This window comes from Urocampus carinirostris, chromosome 10 (assembly GCF_059441175.1).
Source record: "Urocampus carinirostris isolate Australia breed hairy pipefish chromosome 10, RoL_Ucar_1.0, whole genome shotgun sequence".
Taxonomy (NCBI): domain Eukaryota; kingdom Metazoa; phylum Chordata; class Actinopteri; order Syngnathiformes; family Syngnathidae; genus Urocampus; species Urocampus carinirostris.
In genome coordinates, this window is record NC_142358.1 from 8,513,336 (window position 1) to 8,530,894 (window position 17,559).

The window sequence follows — 17,559 nt, forward strand, 5'->3', positions numbered from 1 at the left end:
CTACAACGAACCAACCAAGTTAGATTTAATTTATTAAACACACTTTATAATGTTTACTGCTGATAATCATTTTATGAAAAAATTTTACTGTGTATTTTTGTTGCACTTCAAGTGTAGTATAAATCTGTTGCTAATGAGGTGCACAAAATACTATATCTCAAATTTTTTGACAAAAATCAACTTCTTTTTAAAGTAACAGAAATAGTATCTTTCCCTAGTAACTGCGGTAGTTATTTTACTATAGAGTATCTCAGTTAATAACTCGGTTACCTTTTAGAAGAAGTTGTGAGTAACTGTAAATAATTACTTTTTCAAAGTAACGTGCCCAACACTGCCGCTAAAACTCCTTGGATCACTAAACTTGCTCTGGAGCCTCATGTGAGTCTTCCTTAGTGGCTCCCTAGGACTTTGGATGTATATTGTGTCTATACCAGTTGTGCAATAAAAGAGCAAGATTATTTTTTAAATTATTTGACAGTATAGAAGTGATTTTAACAAAATAAAAACGATTATAAAGTACAGTACTTTTATTTATTGAACAGGTACGTGAGCCTGTAAATCAAATGATAAATAAGTGAATAAATAAAGATTTCTACTTCGTGGGTTTTGGCTGCTGCGGGACGTATTTGGAGCGCAACCCCCATGAAAAAGGAAGGATTACTTTACTCAGTAATTAGCTCAAAGGCAACTAATGCTAATGACAATCGTAAAGTAAATATTTATCAAGGGAAGAACTTTAGGCTATGCTATTAACTGTAACTGAAAAAATGTGATTGATCGCAATTGAATGTTTTAATTGCTTTACAGTGTACCATGAAAGGAAAACTTTTTATATGCAGCTGGATGAAAAGTTATTATTACCCAAAACTAATTGCAAAAAAAAACCCAAAACATGTTAAGTATAGTTTTTTCACATGTTACACCAGGGGTATCCAATTTTGTGCCCGGGGTGCACCCTGAGGACAGCGACCTTTTCTGAAAAAAGGTCACTAGTTTTTTTAGTGAGTCTATTTAACTCTACTTCCAATAATAAACCTGGTAATAACACGGTAACAACATAGCAATAACACGATTAGTTGTTATTTTATAAATGCATAAAAACTGGGTGCCTTTTGCCCTAATCAGGGTTAGCTTGAAAAAGGTTGGAGATCCCTGGTTTACACAGATATTAATATAAATATTAATATAACCTCTAATCTCAAAAGCATCGTTTATCAGGACTGTCATAATCCAAGTGCCGTATGTAGTTTACCATTCTGGTAAATAATAAAGTTCCCATTATAAAAATGACAAGGGACATTCAGCATTTTGAAAGACATTAATGCAGACACGGAATTGCAGTCAACTCTTGGCACTTTTCCATTTATTCTCTAAATGATGTATTTGGTCTGTCCTCGTAGGCCGTAAATACGATAAAGACGGCGACCTTAAGGACTGGTGGACGGAGGACTCGGCGCAAAGGTTCCTGGAGCTCTCTGCGTGCATCGTCGATCAGTACGCCAACTTCTCTTGGGACCTGGCCAACGGACTTAATGTACAGCGTCCCGAAAGTTGTACTTTCTCCCATCCGCTTCCAGCCGCCGTTTTATTTATTTCCTGTTTCTCCGCACTGGTGCAGCGCATCTTCTCACTGCCTTGTGACGCTTTCATATTTTTCTGTTGACAGATTGCTAACTCCCCCGCGGTACTTCTTTTCTTTTCCCCAGGCACCGTTTCCCTTTTAAAGCATTTCTTCCATCCTATAGAAAGAAAGATGTTTCCAGTGTGCGCTGAATGCCGATTTTGCTTTGTTTACACTGTCATGTGTATGTTGTCCTCGTCTAGCTTAAAGGTAACAACACCCTTGGGGAGAACATTGCTGATAACGGAGGAGTGCGGCAGGCCTACCAGGTAATGAGATGGAAAACAACATGGACACAACTTCAAATGTTTTCTGACTACAAGTCAGCCAATTTTCTAATTGACAGGCATTGGTTTTCAACTATGTGTTGGCTTCATCACAAAAATGTTGGAAAAAGTCAAGAAAAGTTTTGAGCATTGTTTATTTACACATTTTGTATGGGATCAGCAGTTAAAACCAGTTACATCTCAAGACTTTGCTTTTTAGATTTTTTTGGGTGTTCGAAACAAATCAACATAACAAACAAAAAATAATGAGCTAAAACAAAGAGTATACCCGTTGGTTGACTGCAAACAACCAAAAACTGTGCTTTAAATACCCCCAAAAAGCTAAGACTAGATTTGACTGGCGTATATACAAAAAGCAAACATATTCTACTTTTCAATGTTGTCATAAAGTGTCATGTATTTAACAATGAAGATTGTTTTATTAGATTATTTCACCAACAACAAATAATTAAGCTTGAGAGTCATTCTAAATTGGTATTTTAACTTTAAAATTTTAAAAAAATAAAAACTGAGGATGTTCATTAGCCACTTTAATACTTGACAGGTAATTGCTTAATTATTTTTTAGCTGAATCACCCAAAAACCGGAGAAGTCAATAAAACCTACATAAAATTGCATACATATGACCAAAATATGCCTCAACAAGCAACATTTATAAACAAAAAAACTTCAACTAGAGAACACATTTATTTTTGACATTTTGTTTCCATCAATATTATACATTTAACTTTAAGAGTTTTAAAAATATGTTTATACTTACGATTTAAAGACTACAACGACTTGAGTTTAGCAATAATTGTTAAATAGTAGATTGACTTAAAATCAAAACAAACAAAAAAATGGTAATTTCACTTTTGGGATTATTTTGGGAAATGGATTGAAATAACATTGTTTGTGTTCACCCCATTCATTTGTTTAGCAGTGTAGTAAAAGAAAAATATGTCTCGTGTGTAGGCCTATAAGAACTATGTGAGAAAACATGGCGAGGAGCCACTGCTGCCGGGACTCGACCTTAACCACAATCAACTCTTCTTCCTTAACTTTGCTCAGGTACCAAATACTGAATATTTTACTTGGGTGTTTAGAAAATGTAAGGATATTGTGTTCTTTCCCAAAGCTTATAACAAATGGAATAGATGTATTCTCGTATTTATCTGTATGTGAATGTCAGGTTTGGTGTGGAACCCGGCGACCTGAAGATGCTTTGAGTTCCATTCAAGTTGATCAACACAGTCCAGGAAAATTCAGGTATTCTCACGGGCTTTTTTAGGAGATAATAACTATGAAAATAAAATTGGGGAAAACTTTTTCATTATCGATTAGAATTGACTTAAATGTGAATATTGTATAATTTAAAAACTATCATGAAAGAATTAAAAAAAATGTAATTCAAATAACGAAAAACCCACAAAAACTATATTCAAGTCAAATTAATTTACATAGCCCTTAAATCACAAAATTCTCAAAGGGCTGTACAGACTACAGGCTATTGCAGATTACAGACTATTATTTCATACCAAAAAAAAGTATTAAATCCGGATTTAATCCCCCCCACAAAAGCTAATTTGAAGCGTGTTGTTTTATATCATTATGTTGTGTGTAAAATAATTTGAAGGTGATTAAATGAAAAAGAAGATTTATTAAATTCGGTTTGACTCATTGGGGTTACGATTTGATACTTTACAGTAGTACATAGGTTTATTGGCCACTCGATTAATCTGCCCTTGTTTCTGAATTTTGGGGGGGTTGATAATCAGGAAAACTTGTCTAAAATAAACTGATATTTTCCGTCAAACTGATCCTTTTGATAGGTCCCAAAAAAATCAGCAGCGATTTTCTGCTGAAACCACTGCAGGGAAAATTGCTTTAAATTATATTTATTTGGTTTAGAATCTGATTCTATGGTGCTGATGATCATCCAGGATTTGTCCCTAAAATATAGTGTCATCTCATCTCATCTCATCAGCTACACTGCTTATCCTCAGTAGGGTCGCGGGGGTGCTGGAGCCCATCCCAGCAATCAGGGGGCAGGGGGCACCCTGAACTGGTTGCCAGCCAATCGCAGGGCACACGAGGACAGACAACTCACTCGCTCATTCACACCTAGGGACAATTTGGACCAGCCAATTCACCTGAAATGCATGTTTTTGGAATGTGGGAGGAAACCGGAGTGCCCGGAGGAAACCCACACAAGCACGGGGAGAACATACAAACTCCGCACAGGAAGTCTGGGTCATTGTATTTCTAAATGAAGAAATCCTGCAAACATATTGTGTTTTAGCAGTTTGCTGATATTGATAATGATTAATTGATTCTTGGGAAAAATATTCACACACAAAAAAATAGTGCAACGTGGTTTGATTCTAAACAAACTAAGATTAATTTACATGGCAAGGAAAATCCCCCCCAAAAAAGAACATTGTTGACACGAGAACTCGCTGTGCAAAAGGGGAGAGAGGGGGCGGGGGGGATTCTGAAGCGGTTGAAAGTACTGATCAATGAGCCCGATGAACTAATTTCAAATAATCAAGAATTACTTCATAGCGTGTCAGAATGATATTTATACCCAGAACCAAGAATGTCTTTTTGTGAAATCTTTTCTTGTTACTTTTCAATCAAAGGCATCATGTGGAGAAAAGGTCCCCGCATGGCTCCCTGAAGAAAAACAAGATTTCAAACTTTTAGGCGATAGATATGTTCCCAATAACATAGTAACTTTTATTTATCCATATCAACTTGTCAATAATAATAAACAATTTTAAAATATATTTCTCTCAAAATACAAATATATATTTCCAAAGTGGAAAGCTTCTGTTCTGTCCGATTCAATGCACCACCAGAACTACAATGCCTTAAAAAAGAATTTGCCCCCTTTCTGAATTCTGTATTTTTTGCATATTTATCACTCTCAAAGGTTTCAGATCACCAAACCAATTTCAAAATCGCCGGGAGACAACCCAAGGAACTACAAAATTCTGTTTTGAAATGTTGATTCCATTTATTAAGGTACAATGATTGATCAAAACCTAAACGGGTCTAAATGAGACAACTCTTTGTGTTCTTTTGTGGCAGCAGTGGTTTTTTCTAAGTTGGTCGACCACTCCTGGGAAGGTCTGCCACTGTTCCCAGTTTACTCCATTTGTGAATAATGGCTCTGAGAGTGGTTCACTGGAAGCCTACAGCATTGGAAATGGCTTTGGGACTTTTTCCAGACTGATAGATTTCAATCACTTTTTTCTTAAGTAATTTGGGATTTTCTTTTGACCGTGGCATGTCACTTGTGTGAAATTTTATAGCCTACTTCACTTTAACAGATTCAATTTACGTGATTTTTTTTGCTTCAACACAGGTAGTGTGAATCAATTTTCAGTGTGGCCTGTCAAATTGAACTCAGCTTTCCCAAAACATAGTCATAGTTACTTTGTAATTTAAATAAGGTGGGGGGAGGCAATAACGGTATTTTCTGCACTTAAGGCGCACCTAAAAAAAACGGTGTGCCTTATATATGAACCAATATTGAGTCGCAACAGCCTCCTACTTGATATATATATATATATATATATATATATATATATATATATATATATATATATATATCAAAGGAAAATCATAATACAAGCATTAAAGAAAATCAAAATATAATATAGAATGTTTTGTTAGATGATGCTGCTTATTGTATGAAAGTATGAGGATATCTGCATGAGCGCGTGACGGGTCGAACAGGATGTGTGCTGCGAAAAAGTGCAAGAATAGAATGTTCTAGAACAGACGGTAACTACCACAAGCAGGGTGATGACTCAGAGGCAGTTGGTAAACAACTGCCAGGAAACCACAACAAGGAGGGGCCAACACATGATCCTGCAGGGGAGGAAAGACCAATCAGAGCGAGCTAAGGATAACTGCAGTATACACATAGCCAATAGAATTATGCTAGGATGTTTTTTGCTGTGCTATTTGCATATTGTATAGTATAAATTTATGCTGGGCTACTCGGATAGGGGTGCGCCTGCTGGTGGGAACAGAGACGCACAAGATTGTATTAAGAGGGACCTGAGACCCAGTTGTTTGTATTAGATTTGTGTGTTAGGAATAAATCCACTCGTGTGTGAAATGCTGGCTTCCTGATGCCTTTCTTTTGCAGAATGAGTGCGCATATTGTTGGATGAGTGGCGTTTGGGTAAGGTCAGAAATTGGAGTCAGATTACTAATGTAAGTGTGTATTGATAAAGTAATAATTCCAACAATATATATACATACACTGGCGTTTCATTTCCTAACCAATGTGTCAATCATTATTTGAATCAGTCAGTATTGACTACAGTCGTTTTAGAGGTAAAGGGGGCAGGTACTTTTTAGCATTTACAGGCTTGTATAGGTTAGAGCGGGGTAACACAAAGCCTGCATTTGGCCGAAAAAGATGTGAATCACAGTTAGGTTGGTCTACGCCCTAGAGAAAATAATTTTATGGGGCTTAACAGACAGCTAGCAACAAGCAATGTCCATTATGTTTTTTTTTTTGTTTGTTTTTTGTCGGAGTACGTGAATATTTCACATGCTTGGATTCACTATACTCAAGGATGTACAGGGACTATGGTTGTGTAATATTATCAGACGTGATGGCGTCTTTGGTGAGCTACCCCGGCTTTAAATTTGTCCGGTATCTTATTTTAGACTTATTGTGATGTTTCTGTAATGAGTATATTTTTAACCGTTCAGCAAATCTTGAATCCCAATAATTTAAGCTTTCCAATGATGAGATATTTTGCCATGACATATTTTGGGGACTGGTGACATCAGACACAGTGTCTGAGACACGTATTTGCTTCTCAGCATTCCGGCGGCCTATAAACGATTAAAAAGGTTTGACTGACCTATTTGACTGTTTCATTGGCGCTCCTACTGTAGCATCTTATAGTTCGGTGTGCCATATTAATGGACAATATATGACAAAAGACTATTTTATGGGGGTGCGCCTTTAAACCCGGTGCGCCCTATAATGCAGAAAATACAACATTTAAAAACTGCCTTTTGTATGTTCTTGGGTTGTCTGTGTTGTGATATTAAAATTGGTTTGATGTTCTGAAGCCTTTGTAATAGATCAATATTCAAAACGTTTTAACTGCACTGGATTTTCTGTTTCAAACTCAGCAACCTATCTGCATTCCCACTTGTCTCAGGGTTCTGGGCTCCCTTCAGAACTTCCCCGAGTTCGCCAAGGTGTACGGCTGTAACAGGAGCAGCTACATGGTGTCGGACAAGGTGTGCCGCGTGTGGTGATTTGCAAATCCCCGACGGGCCAATGTGGACTTTCTCACGGCTCATTGGACGTCGTGCAGGAAGTGGAAGCTCCAAAATCCTGACAAAGCGGGGCCAGCGTCTGCACACTACCGCTCTTTTGGAGAGAAGTGGAATGAACTGCAAAGACCCCCCCCCAGCTCAAACGGAGGGAACATTCTCCTCACTTTCCGTTGAGTGAGCATCACTGATGTCCTTCCTGGATACAACCTACAGTCTTTGTCTCCATTTAGATTTTTTTTAAACATTCTGTACTGCACAGGGGTTAATGTACTCCAACCCACTGGCTTATAAATACACTAAACGCCCACTTCCACTTCTAGAAGAGGGCCGAACCACTGTACTGTTGTGTAGGACTGTTTCAGTCCTCTAGTACATTTTGTGGTTTGACAAAATTATGACAGAAAATGTGATTATATTTTTTCAAATAGAGCCACAAATATGAAACCTGTGATTTACTCTCACTAAATAGTTTAATTTAGGTGGGCAGTGAGGAGGCTTGACACGTATGATCATCTCAGCTCCATATTGTTTGTCACGTTTATCCATCTTCTTATCCATCACAAGATGACAATCCATACGCTAAATTTCGATGGTTCCATTCGTGTTTTTGTCACCAAGTCCTTTGCTTGTTGTGTGTCCCCTAAATCGCAATGCCTTACATGACCTGTGGTGCCGCTGCTCGCGAAAGATTACAAATTACATTTGCGTACAGACAGAGGACATTGAAGGTTTTACAAACTCTTGCATTGAGTGCTCTAGCCCTAGTCAAGAATGCGACCATTCTTCTGGGATTCTAAACGACTGTCATTATAATCCATCGGATAGTTTTTGCCTTTTAAGACAACAAGAATAGTTTAGTTGTGTTTTAGTCTTTGCTTTGCCAATACATGGAAAATATACTATGTTCAATATTCTATGTTTACAAGCAGGGAATAGTCCGACTGGGATCAGAAGTCCGATTTTTAGCGTAATCCAAATGAGCGTAATACAAAGGCAAATAACCCTGCATACATGGAATTTGCAAGTATTCCGATTACAAGGTTGAAGCAAGAGCAATTCTGGATTTCTGTGAATGTTTAAGTGCCGTCACATAATCAGAATACTCCCAATAGTCCATTTTCAATCAGATTATTACCTGCATGTAAGGGCACCCAGTGGTGAATTAGGAGCGAGTTCACATGTTAAAGTAAAATGGTATTATGCATTTAGGGTTGTGGATTAACTATTAGGATTACATGCTCGTGTTCGTAATATAATTCAAAATTAATCCTACAATTTTAAAGGGTAAATTAAAGCTACAAACATAGCTGTCTTAAGTTTTGGCAGTTGCTGTATTTGTCTGGATACATTTACAAGATGCTCTCTTTCATCATTTGTGCAACTAACTGACTAAATTCCAAGCAAAGAGAACTTCACTACTTTTCAACACCCAAAAATTGAAATTCGTGTGGTTTGGTTTTCTCTAAAGGCTTCACCTGAAGTTTCTCGCTTTACTGGTCTCATATTTAGTTACGCCCACACAGTGAAGGATAAAATGAAGATCTGTAAAGACAAACTGTTGTGTCTGATTATAGAGAGATGCTTAATGTTTAAAGTTAAAGATAGTGAAGAATTATTATATACACGCATATATATTTCATCTTTGTTTCTGTTGGCATCTCTTAAAAGATGCAAGAGGGACTTTTCCTTATCACGTAACTGCAAGCTGCAATAAAAAAAAAGTCCTTTGCCTTTTGTAAAAAAATTCTTGTTGACGTCTCCATGTTTTTCTATATTCCATTCACGAATGTTTGTTTCCCACTCAGGCTACCTTTCTCTCGGCCACACTTCACCTGAAAGACAAATATACCTCAGTTGCCTGTATTTCGATAATTTGTAGTAATGTAATCATCATCTTGAAGAGCATTTTAAAATAAAATAGTTCAATAACCGGGGATGAGTGCTTTTAGTACTTTTGTGGGCATGTGTGGGTGTGCAAACATCTCAACTTGGCCTCCTTTCAAAAGAAAAAAAGCCAAAAGGCATGAAATTGATAAATATTCCTCGGCTGCGATTAAGAGTGATATCCAGCAGATGTTTCCTTTCGGAAAAGTAGTCTCATCCATCCATGTGAACTTTTATCATTTTTTATAAAATAAGAAAAAAATAGGGTGAGAGGGTAAAATTTAGAGAGAAAAGATGGAAAGGTATTGATAATATTTACAAGAAAATCCAAGTGTGAATGGTAAAGCTATTGCTTCTCATTTAAAAAACACTCTTTAAAGTACAATTAACACAAACATCTGAATATACAATGTGTATCTATCACAGGTTAGTATTTTATCTCATACAACCCTTAGCAAAAAGTATAGAATCATCAGTCTTGGATAAGTACTCACTCTGACGTTTCATTCTGTAGAACAAACCCAGATAGAAAGCATAAAAAAAATTATAGTTTTAAAAAGCTCAACTCCTTGGCATTCAGAAACACTCAAATAAATCAATAAAAACTTTTGTGGTGGTCAGTAAATGATGCTTTTATAGACCAACCACAGGGAAAAAATTATGGAATCACTCCATTCTGAAGAAAAAAATATGGAATCATAAAAAACAGAAAAAGAAATAACAATAAAAATATATCACTACCACCTTTGGCTTTTATGACAGCTTGCCGTCTCTAAGGCAAGGACTTGATAAGTGAGACACAGTATTCTTCATCAATCTGGTGCCAACTCTCTTTGATTGCAAATGCCAGATAATCTTTGCCGGTCGGAGACTTGCTGTGGACCATTTTCTTTTTAATTTCCACCACAAGTTTTCAATTGAATTGATATCTGGGCTAGTTGCAGGCCATGACATTGACTGGATGTGTCTTTCCCCAAAGGAATACTTTCAGTTTTGTCATCTTGGAAAATGAGTTCATCATCTCCAAACATTTTTTCAATTGAAGGAATTGGAAAGCATATTTATGTCCCTGCACTTGCTCTATAAAAAATAACTTTACTGACCATTGCAATGTTTTTTCTTCATTTCTTTTAGTGTTTCTGAATGCCAATATGTTGCACTTTGAAATGACCTTACAATTGTTTCTTTTTTTTCTACATAATAAAATGTCTGAGTGAGGGCTTACCTCTATCTTCTGAAAATAATTGGGTATTTCAAGTAATCTGTGAGTTGTCCTGCAAAGGTTTGCCACTTTGTCACATCATTGATCTGGAAGTTTATTTCTTGTAATATTGCTTCTTTTTTTTTTTTAGAAATGTTTAAAAAACAGTTACTCCCCATTTAAAGATACTAGCTAAAATAGTGTATAATTAACACAAACATCCGAGTAAGTCATATGTATTTTTACAAGGTATTTTATCTCGTATATCTGCCGGTTTGAGAGTTCTTTTCTTGAAAATAAGCTGCTTTGTATTTAAAACCCTTAAGTATTTCAGGTAATTTCTACGTTTTCTTGCAAAGGTTTAGCACTTTGTGATGTCATAAATCTGACAGTCATAAACTTTGTGTGTATAGAATAGAGTATTTTACTTGAAAAGAAAATCCTAAACTGCTAGATTCAAGTCATTCAGACTCTGCCTGGACCTGTTGCTATTTTGCATATATACTGTACCAGTACTGACCTCAATGTCCAAAACATGTTTGTCATTTTTCAATCAGTGTTGATGACACGATGAGTGTGAACACACACTGCCTCCCACTGTGAAAGGTTTACACTACCCACACAATCCTGCTGCCATTGCACACACAAAAACAAACATACACAAGCCATAACATGATCGCACCTCTAATTAATTTCCCAGCTAACTAGCGCACTACATGTTCATATGCAGGTGTGTTTGTGAATGGGGTTTCTGAGTGTTCCTATAGGTTAGCATTCTTACACAAGCACACATACGGATACTAATAATAAATAAGGGTTTGCAATGGACTTGAGTGCTTCATAAGAGATAAAAACACACTGATGCACTCTTGACCCAAAGTGGAGTGGTACCGCTGTCAAAGGCTGCTGACATATAATCATTCCATTTATATCTAATTTTTTCTATCACCTAATTAATCCATAAATTCATCTTTATCCATCTAGGCATCCATACATCCATCCAAAAGACAAGAATATATATATCTTTATCGATCTGTATCTCCATCTTGTCAAAGTATAATTCCATCCATCCATCTATCTCTATATGACAATCCTGTCCATCTATCGTTGTATAAGAAAAATCTGTCCATCTATTTTGTCGTAAAATATTCTTCTGTCCATACATCTAGTGGTAAAAGACTTTTCTGCCCATTAAGTTGGTTATAAGACAATTATGTCCATCTATTTAGATGTTAAAGATAATTTTGTTTATCTACATAGTTGTAAAAGACAAATATGTCCATCTGTGTAGCTGTAAAAAACATTGATGTCCATATATTTATTTGCAAAAGACAATTCTGTCCATCTATTTAGTTGTAAAAGACAATTATGTCCATCTAGCTGGTTAAAAAAGACAATTCATTCTATCTATCTCATCGTAAAAGACAATTATGTCCATCTATCTAGTTGTAAAAGAACATTATGTCCATCTATTTAGTTGTTAAAGACTATTCTGCCCATCTATTTTGTTATAAAAGACAATTCTGTCCATCTATCCAGTTGTTAAAGAAAATTATGTCCAACTATCTAGTTGTAAAAAAATATGTTCATCTATTTAGTTGTAAAAGACAAATATGTCCATCTTTATAGTTGTAAAAAGCAATGATGTCCATCTGTCTAGTTGTAAAAGACAATTCTGGGTATCCATCTGGTTGTAAAAGACAATTCTGTAGTGTCCATCAATCTTGTCATAAAATACAATTCTATCAATTTATCTCGTAGTAAAGAAAATTATGTCCATCCTTCAAGTTGTAAAATACATTTTTGTCTACCTATCTCGTTGTCGAAGATAATTTTATCTATCTAGTTAAAAAAAATATTTCCATCCATCTAGTTCTAAAAGAGAATACTCTAGTGTTCATTTATTTTGGTATGAATGTCAATTCTGTCAGTCTATCTAGTTGTAAAAAAACAGTCTGTGCATCACTTACAAGAGAAAATTCTGTCCATCAGTCGACCGGTCTATCTGTCTTAGATAGACTGAATAGACAGACGTATAGTTTATCCATCAGTCTACCAATCTTTCTAGTTGTAAGAGACAATTCTGTCCATGTTATTGTAAAAGACAAGTCTGTCTGTCTTTCTGACTGTCTGTCAATGTATTTAGTTGTAAAAGACAGCTATGTCTCTCATCTAGAAAAATATGTCCATCTATCTCTCTAGTCCCTCTGTCCATCCATCTCGTTGTAAAAGACAATTCTGTCTATTAGTCCAGTGTTTTTCAACCTTTGTTGAGCGAGGGCATGTTTTATACATTGGAAACATTTTGCGGCACACCACTAACCAAAAATGTTATAAAATGACACTGAACAGTATGTTTAATTACAATATAATTTATAATACCGCCAGTTTTAACAGCACAGACACTTGACAATGACATAATATTTGCAGAAAATGATTCATAAATGTTTTATAAAATCTAAAATTTTAAAAACTGATTGGATAATTTCTCACGGCACACCTGACGATCTCTCACACACACTAGTGTGCCGCAGTGGTTGAATATCGCTGTATTAGTCTATCTATGTATCATAGACAGAATAGAATTTCAGTCTATCATTGTAGTAGTAAAAATCAATTGTATACATCTCCCTAGTTGCAAGACTATTCTAATTATTTCTCCATAAGAACAGTTGAAAACACTGCCACCCTGCGGACATTCAACGCAGCGTCTTTTTTCCCCCCATCCCATCTCACTTTGACAGCAAATATGATTTGCATTTGTTTGGCCATATCTCAATAAATTACATTCCATAGACTTTCAGTTAGTTACAGCAGCTGTATTATTTTAAATTCAATTTCCTGTTATGTTTCAATCACACACACGTAAGTAAATTGAATATGTGTGGTAGCGGCTAACAAGCTCGATCCTTTAGTAATTCATGAGTCTAATGCACGCAAGCCTTATTAAAGAGTTTAACCTTACCTACCATGTGGTAGGAGTTCTGAACATGCACTGTACTAATCTCCGCCAAATTAGATACGGCAGTTTTATCAAAATGTCTGTAGTGAAAGTAATAGTAAGCAAAATCTTCCTGTTGTTGTCCTTCTCCAGGGGCAGCCATTTTGAAAGTTATAGCCAAAGGATGATGTCATGATGTTTGCCCGCTAACAAGGGGGGGTGTTTGTAAGGTTTATTGTTCTATATTCTTTATCAATTATCCATTATCCGTTATCGGTCAAATCATAATACACTACCAAGCCAAGAGGCCGAGACACTTGCTCTCAGCCAAGAGGCCGAGTCAAGGTCCTAGCCACAGAGCCATGCAGCGATCAGCGCGAATGCACCGTTCCCGGAGGTACTGCAATACCGGGCCGATGCGTGGAGTGGACAGAGCAAGCTCTTATTCCATCTCTGTATTGCAAAAATCAAACTGTGGATTTCATAATTGCGGCACAGCTTTTGTTAACAGCTGACCAACACATAGTACACAATTTCAGAAGTACAGGTCCTGACCTGTACCTGTACACCTGTACACATGCCGACACATTTAGACTTTTAAAGAGCAAGGGCTCAAGACTAACATGACGTCATATTGCCGGAAAAGTAACCCTCAAAATGGCCGCCCCTGGAGCAGACAACAACTGGTGAATTATGTAGTGTGACATACCTGTCAAGCTGTACGTTTTTGCCGTACAAAGTACGTTTATTATGCATTTTAAGACATGTATGACATACGAGAAAATCTGTACGGAAAAACGCAAATTTGTGAATTATGGGTACCATCCGGTATACACCGACTATCTCGAAACAGCTAATCAATCAAGTCAAGCCAGTTCGCCGCGGTAGCCTCTATCTCTGTATCGTTTCTTTCGTTGCAAACGAAGCAAGCAGTTTGATGTAGTGAAAGGAAATCAGTCTCTTTTTAGAGAACCTTCTTTTTCGGCTCAACTCATTAAAGAGAGCCGGCTCTCAAACGGCTCACTTGCTTTGATGCATTATATTATGAATTATTATGTTGTATGAAGAAGTTAAGAATAAAAGGAAGCATAGAATGAGAAAATGCAAAAAAGACAGGTTTGTGGTTATCAGTATATTACCAACAATAATTGAATGCAGAAAATTAATTGATAATTTGAATAAGAAAATGTATTATTCTACTTTATTATATTTGCATGTATTTTTTCCTTCTACAGTGAATGTCCAAGCTACTTAATTTTTGAACTTTTTTTATATTAAACCTCATTCATGTCGAGCAATCTCACAACAAAATGTTAATTAACATTAATATGATATAACGAAACACATGTACAATATAACATGTTAAACTACATAAATAAACACGTTTGAGAAAAAAAAATATGGTGTAAGAATATTTTGTATTTTGTAAGGGAAAATACGACATTTTGTAAGGGCATAGAGCCGTGGAGGTTGACAGGTATGGTGTAAAATTAAAAGGAATACTGTAATTGTTCATCAAAGGGACAATATGTATTATTTAGCACCTCCTAGTGGTAAAATAAACTTCATTCATAAAAATAAAAAATAAAATGAATAAAAAAACTAAACAATATCGTTTTAAATAACAAGCAAAAGTAAATGATCTATCATGTAAACTTCTATTTCTAAAATACTTGTAGAAATTTTGCATTTTTTTTACATGACATGAGCCTCGGCAGCACGGCAGAACAGTGGTTAGCGCGTGTGTGGCACAGTTCTGAGGTCATGAGATCGAACCTCCAGTGTGGAGTTTGCTTGTTCCCCCCGTGCTTGCGTGGGTTTCCCCCGGCACTCTGGTTTCCTCCCACATTCCAAAAACATGTTTTTCGGGTTGATTAGCCGGTCCAAAGTGTCCCTAGGTGTGAATGAGAGAGTTATCAGTCTCTATGTGCCCTGCGACTGGCTGGCAACCAGTTCAGGGTGTCCCCTGCCCACTGCCCGAAGATGGCTGGGATGGGCTCCAGCACCCCCGCGACCCTACTGAGGATAAGCGGTGCAGATAATGGATGGATGGATGGATATGAGCCTCACCTAAAAGAAGCTGAAACAATTATCTAACATTTTGCTGCTACGGACACCCAAAAACCTAAAAAATGCTTAGCAAAAAATGAAAAAAAGGGTGTCGGTTTTGGGTTGCAAATCTCTGCAGTTTGTATTCCACACAATACAGCGACATTTAGTGGTCAAATGTTACACACTGTCTGTTTAAATGTTTTTAAATTTTATTTTTCAGTTATTTGCTTTTTTTCTTAACTCTTGTAACTATAACCTGGTCAACTATGCTTGCTTATTAATTATGTTTAAGCGTTTTTTTTTTGTTCCATGTTGACAAAACTAAAAGAATACATAAAATAAAATAAATATTTAAATAAAAAGTAAAATATGAAAAAAATCATAATAGTTATTTAATGAAATTAACTAAAATCAGTGTTTATCGATATACTTGCTTTTATTACAGTATTTACAAATGTTGTCATTGTTTATGCTGTCAATATTAATCCAATGCATATTACAGCTTTATAAGATAGAGGAAAATATTTATAATGCTTTGAATTTAATGTCAAGTAAGCACTTGCTAAATGCTAATAACAAATTATGTGCTTGCAAAAATGAAAACCTATGTATATTTCTATTATATTGTTTTTTTTTTTCCAACAACCGGCATTTAATATAGTGATCTTTAAGTCTAAAACAACAATTTATCGTGCGAGCTCCTGAGCATTTGTAGAATATGTTTTGTTATTCGTTTAAGTGCAACTTCAGGATTATGTGAACAATAATAAACAATAAATGCTACCCAAGATGAAAGTTTAATTTGAACATTATGAGATCTTTAAAGGATCAGTAGGTCATGTTTGACCACTAGATGTAGCTGTATTGTGTAGTGAAAACAAAAACAAGTGCCAAAAATAGTGAGGAAAAATACAAACTCAAAGTGCCCTGTTTTTCATTTTAATTTATTCCCCAAGCCTTTTGTAAATTAAAAAGCAAAATAAAAAGAGAACAAAAAAATTTAAAAAAAGGAAAAAAATACTAGATGACAAAAACAAGAGAAACAGAAAGAAAGGAAGTTGACAAAGTATACAAAATGGAAAAAGAGGAAAAGGGAGGAAAACTGAAAACAGGAAAAAGATTGGAAAATGAAAAGAGAAGGAGGATAAAAAAAACTAAAAAGAGAAAGAAAAATAGATAACCAAAAAAGACATCAGAATAAGATAGATAGATTCTCTATTCATCCCCGTAGGGAAATTCACACTTCCAGCAGTCTCCTTTGTTGTTTATTAAAAGATTAACAGGATGGCCTCGGGGTGCTGTGTTGTAGTTTAGCAACAGCGGAGCGGATGACGTCACACGCTAGTCCAAAAGTTCAACGTCCCTGCAGCAGATGGAAATCTTTGTGCCCAGGATTACATCACCTCGTGTTCACGTAGATAGCGAGTCCACCTCCTCCCCGCTTCCCGCAGGCTTTTGTGTCTCTATCTGCCCTAACAGCACTGCGTTAGCGTCCGAGATGCTAGACGTGAGCCACGTTTCCGTAAAACACAGCAAACTGCACTCCCTTTGCGCTTTGATGTTTTTCACCAGCACATTCAGATCGTCGGTCTTATTTGGTAGAGAGTTCACATTTACCATGATTACGGACGGTACCGAAGACTTATAATGCCGGTAGCTGCTTAGCTAGCTCCGGCTCTGTATCCACGATAGGGCCCCCTCATCACGCCGGCACGAGAATTCTTCAGGGCAAGGAGTTGATTCCTCGAATAAACGCATTTTTGTGCGTTAAAACCTATAACGATAGGATAGAAAGTAATCCAAAGTGTAGTTGTCAAATGGGACGAAGCACACCAAAGATAGAAGCAGACACTTAAAACAATAAATCACAAAAGTGCGAAATAACACGGTGCTGCTGGAAAGGCTGCCGCTTTGATTAATAAAATAGAGAAGGGAAAAATAAAAAAAGACACCAAGTTTCTCCCAGAGACATGTACGACATTCACGTCACAGTTTACGGATGCCAAATGATAATGCCAGTAATGGTTGTGCCAGGCCAGACAGAACAGATGATCCTTGGCAGCAATGCCATCAAACATATTTTGACTCAATTGAAAAGCACTGACGGCTATTGGAGATTCGTTTCCACTCCTGACAACGGTCTGTCCGATAACCACAGTCAATTCCTGTCAATGCTTTCTAACACAGAGAGGTGGAGAGGTGATTGCATTCCAGACAAGGTAGGGACAGTGAAAATCAAGAGTTGTGGGTTACAGAGCCCTATACCTCACTGTTG

The 17,559-nt window shown here is 36.4% G+C and overlaps 1 protein-coding gene and 1 pseudogene across 1 annotated transcript in view; one reads left to right on the forward strand and one right to left on the reverse strand.

The window, feature by feature from the left end:
• LOC148357618 (neprilysin-like) overlaps positions 1-9,140 on the forward strand; it is a 75,348-nt gene extending 66,208 nt beyond the window's left edge. The window contains exons 19-23 of the mRNA XM_088346352.1: positions 1,401-1,534; positions 1,825-1,890; positions 2,863-2,958; positions 3,080-3,156; positions 7,086-9,140. Of these exons, the coding sequence (XP_088202478.1) occupies positions 1,401-1,534; positions 1,825-1,890; positions 2,863-2,958; positions 3,080-3,156; positions 7,086-7,185 (473 nt within the window). The 3' untranslated portion in view covers positions 7,186-9,140. The remainder of the gene's footprint in view (positions 1-1,400; positions 1,535-1,824; positions 1,891-2,862; positions 2,959-3,079; positions 3,157-7,085) is intronic.
• A 4,474-nt stretch (positions 9,141-13,614) lies between these two features.
• On the reverse strand, positions 13,615-13,706 carry LOC148357619 (U2 spliceosomal RNA; annotated as a pseudogene).
• Between the last annotated feature and the right edge of the window lie 3,853 nt (positions 13,707-17,559).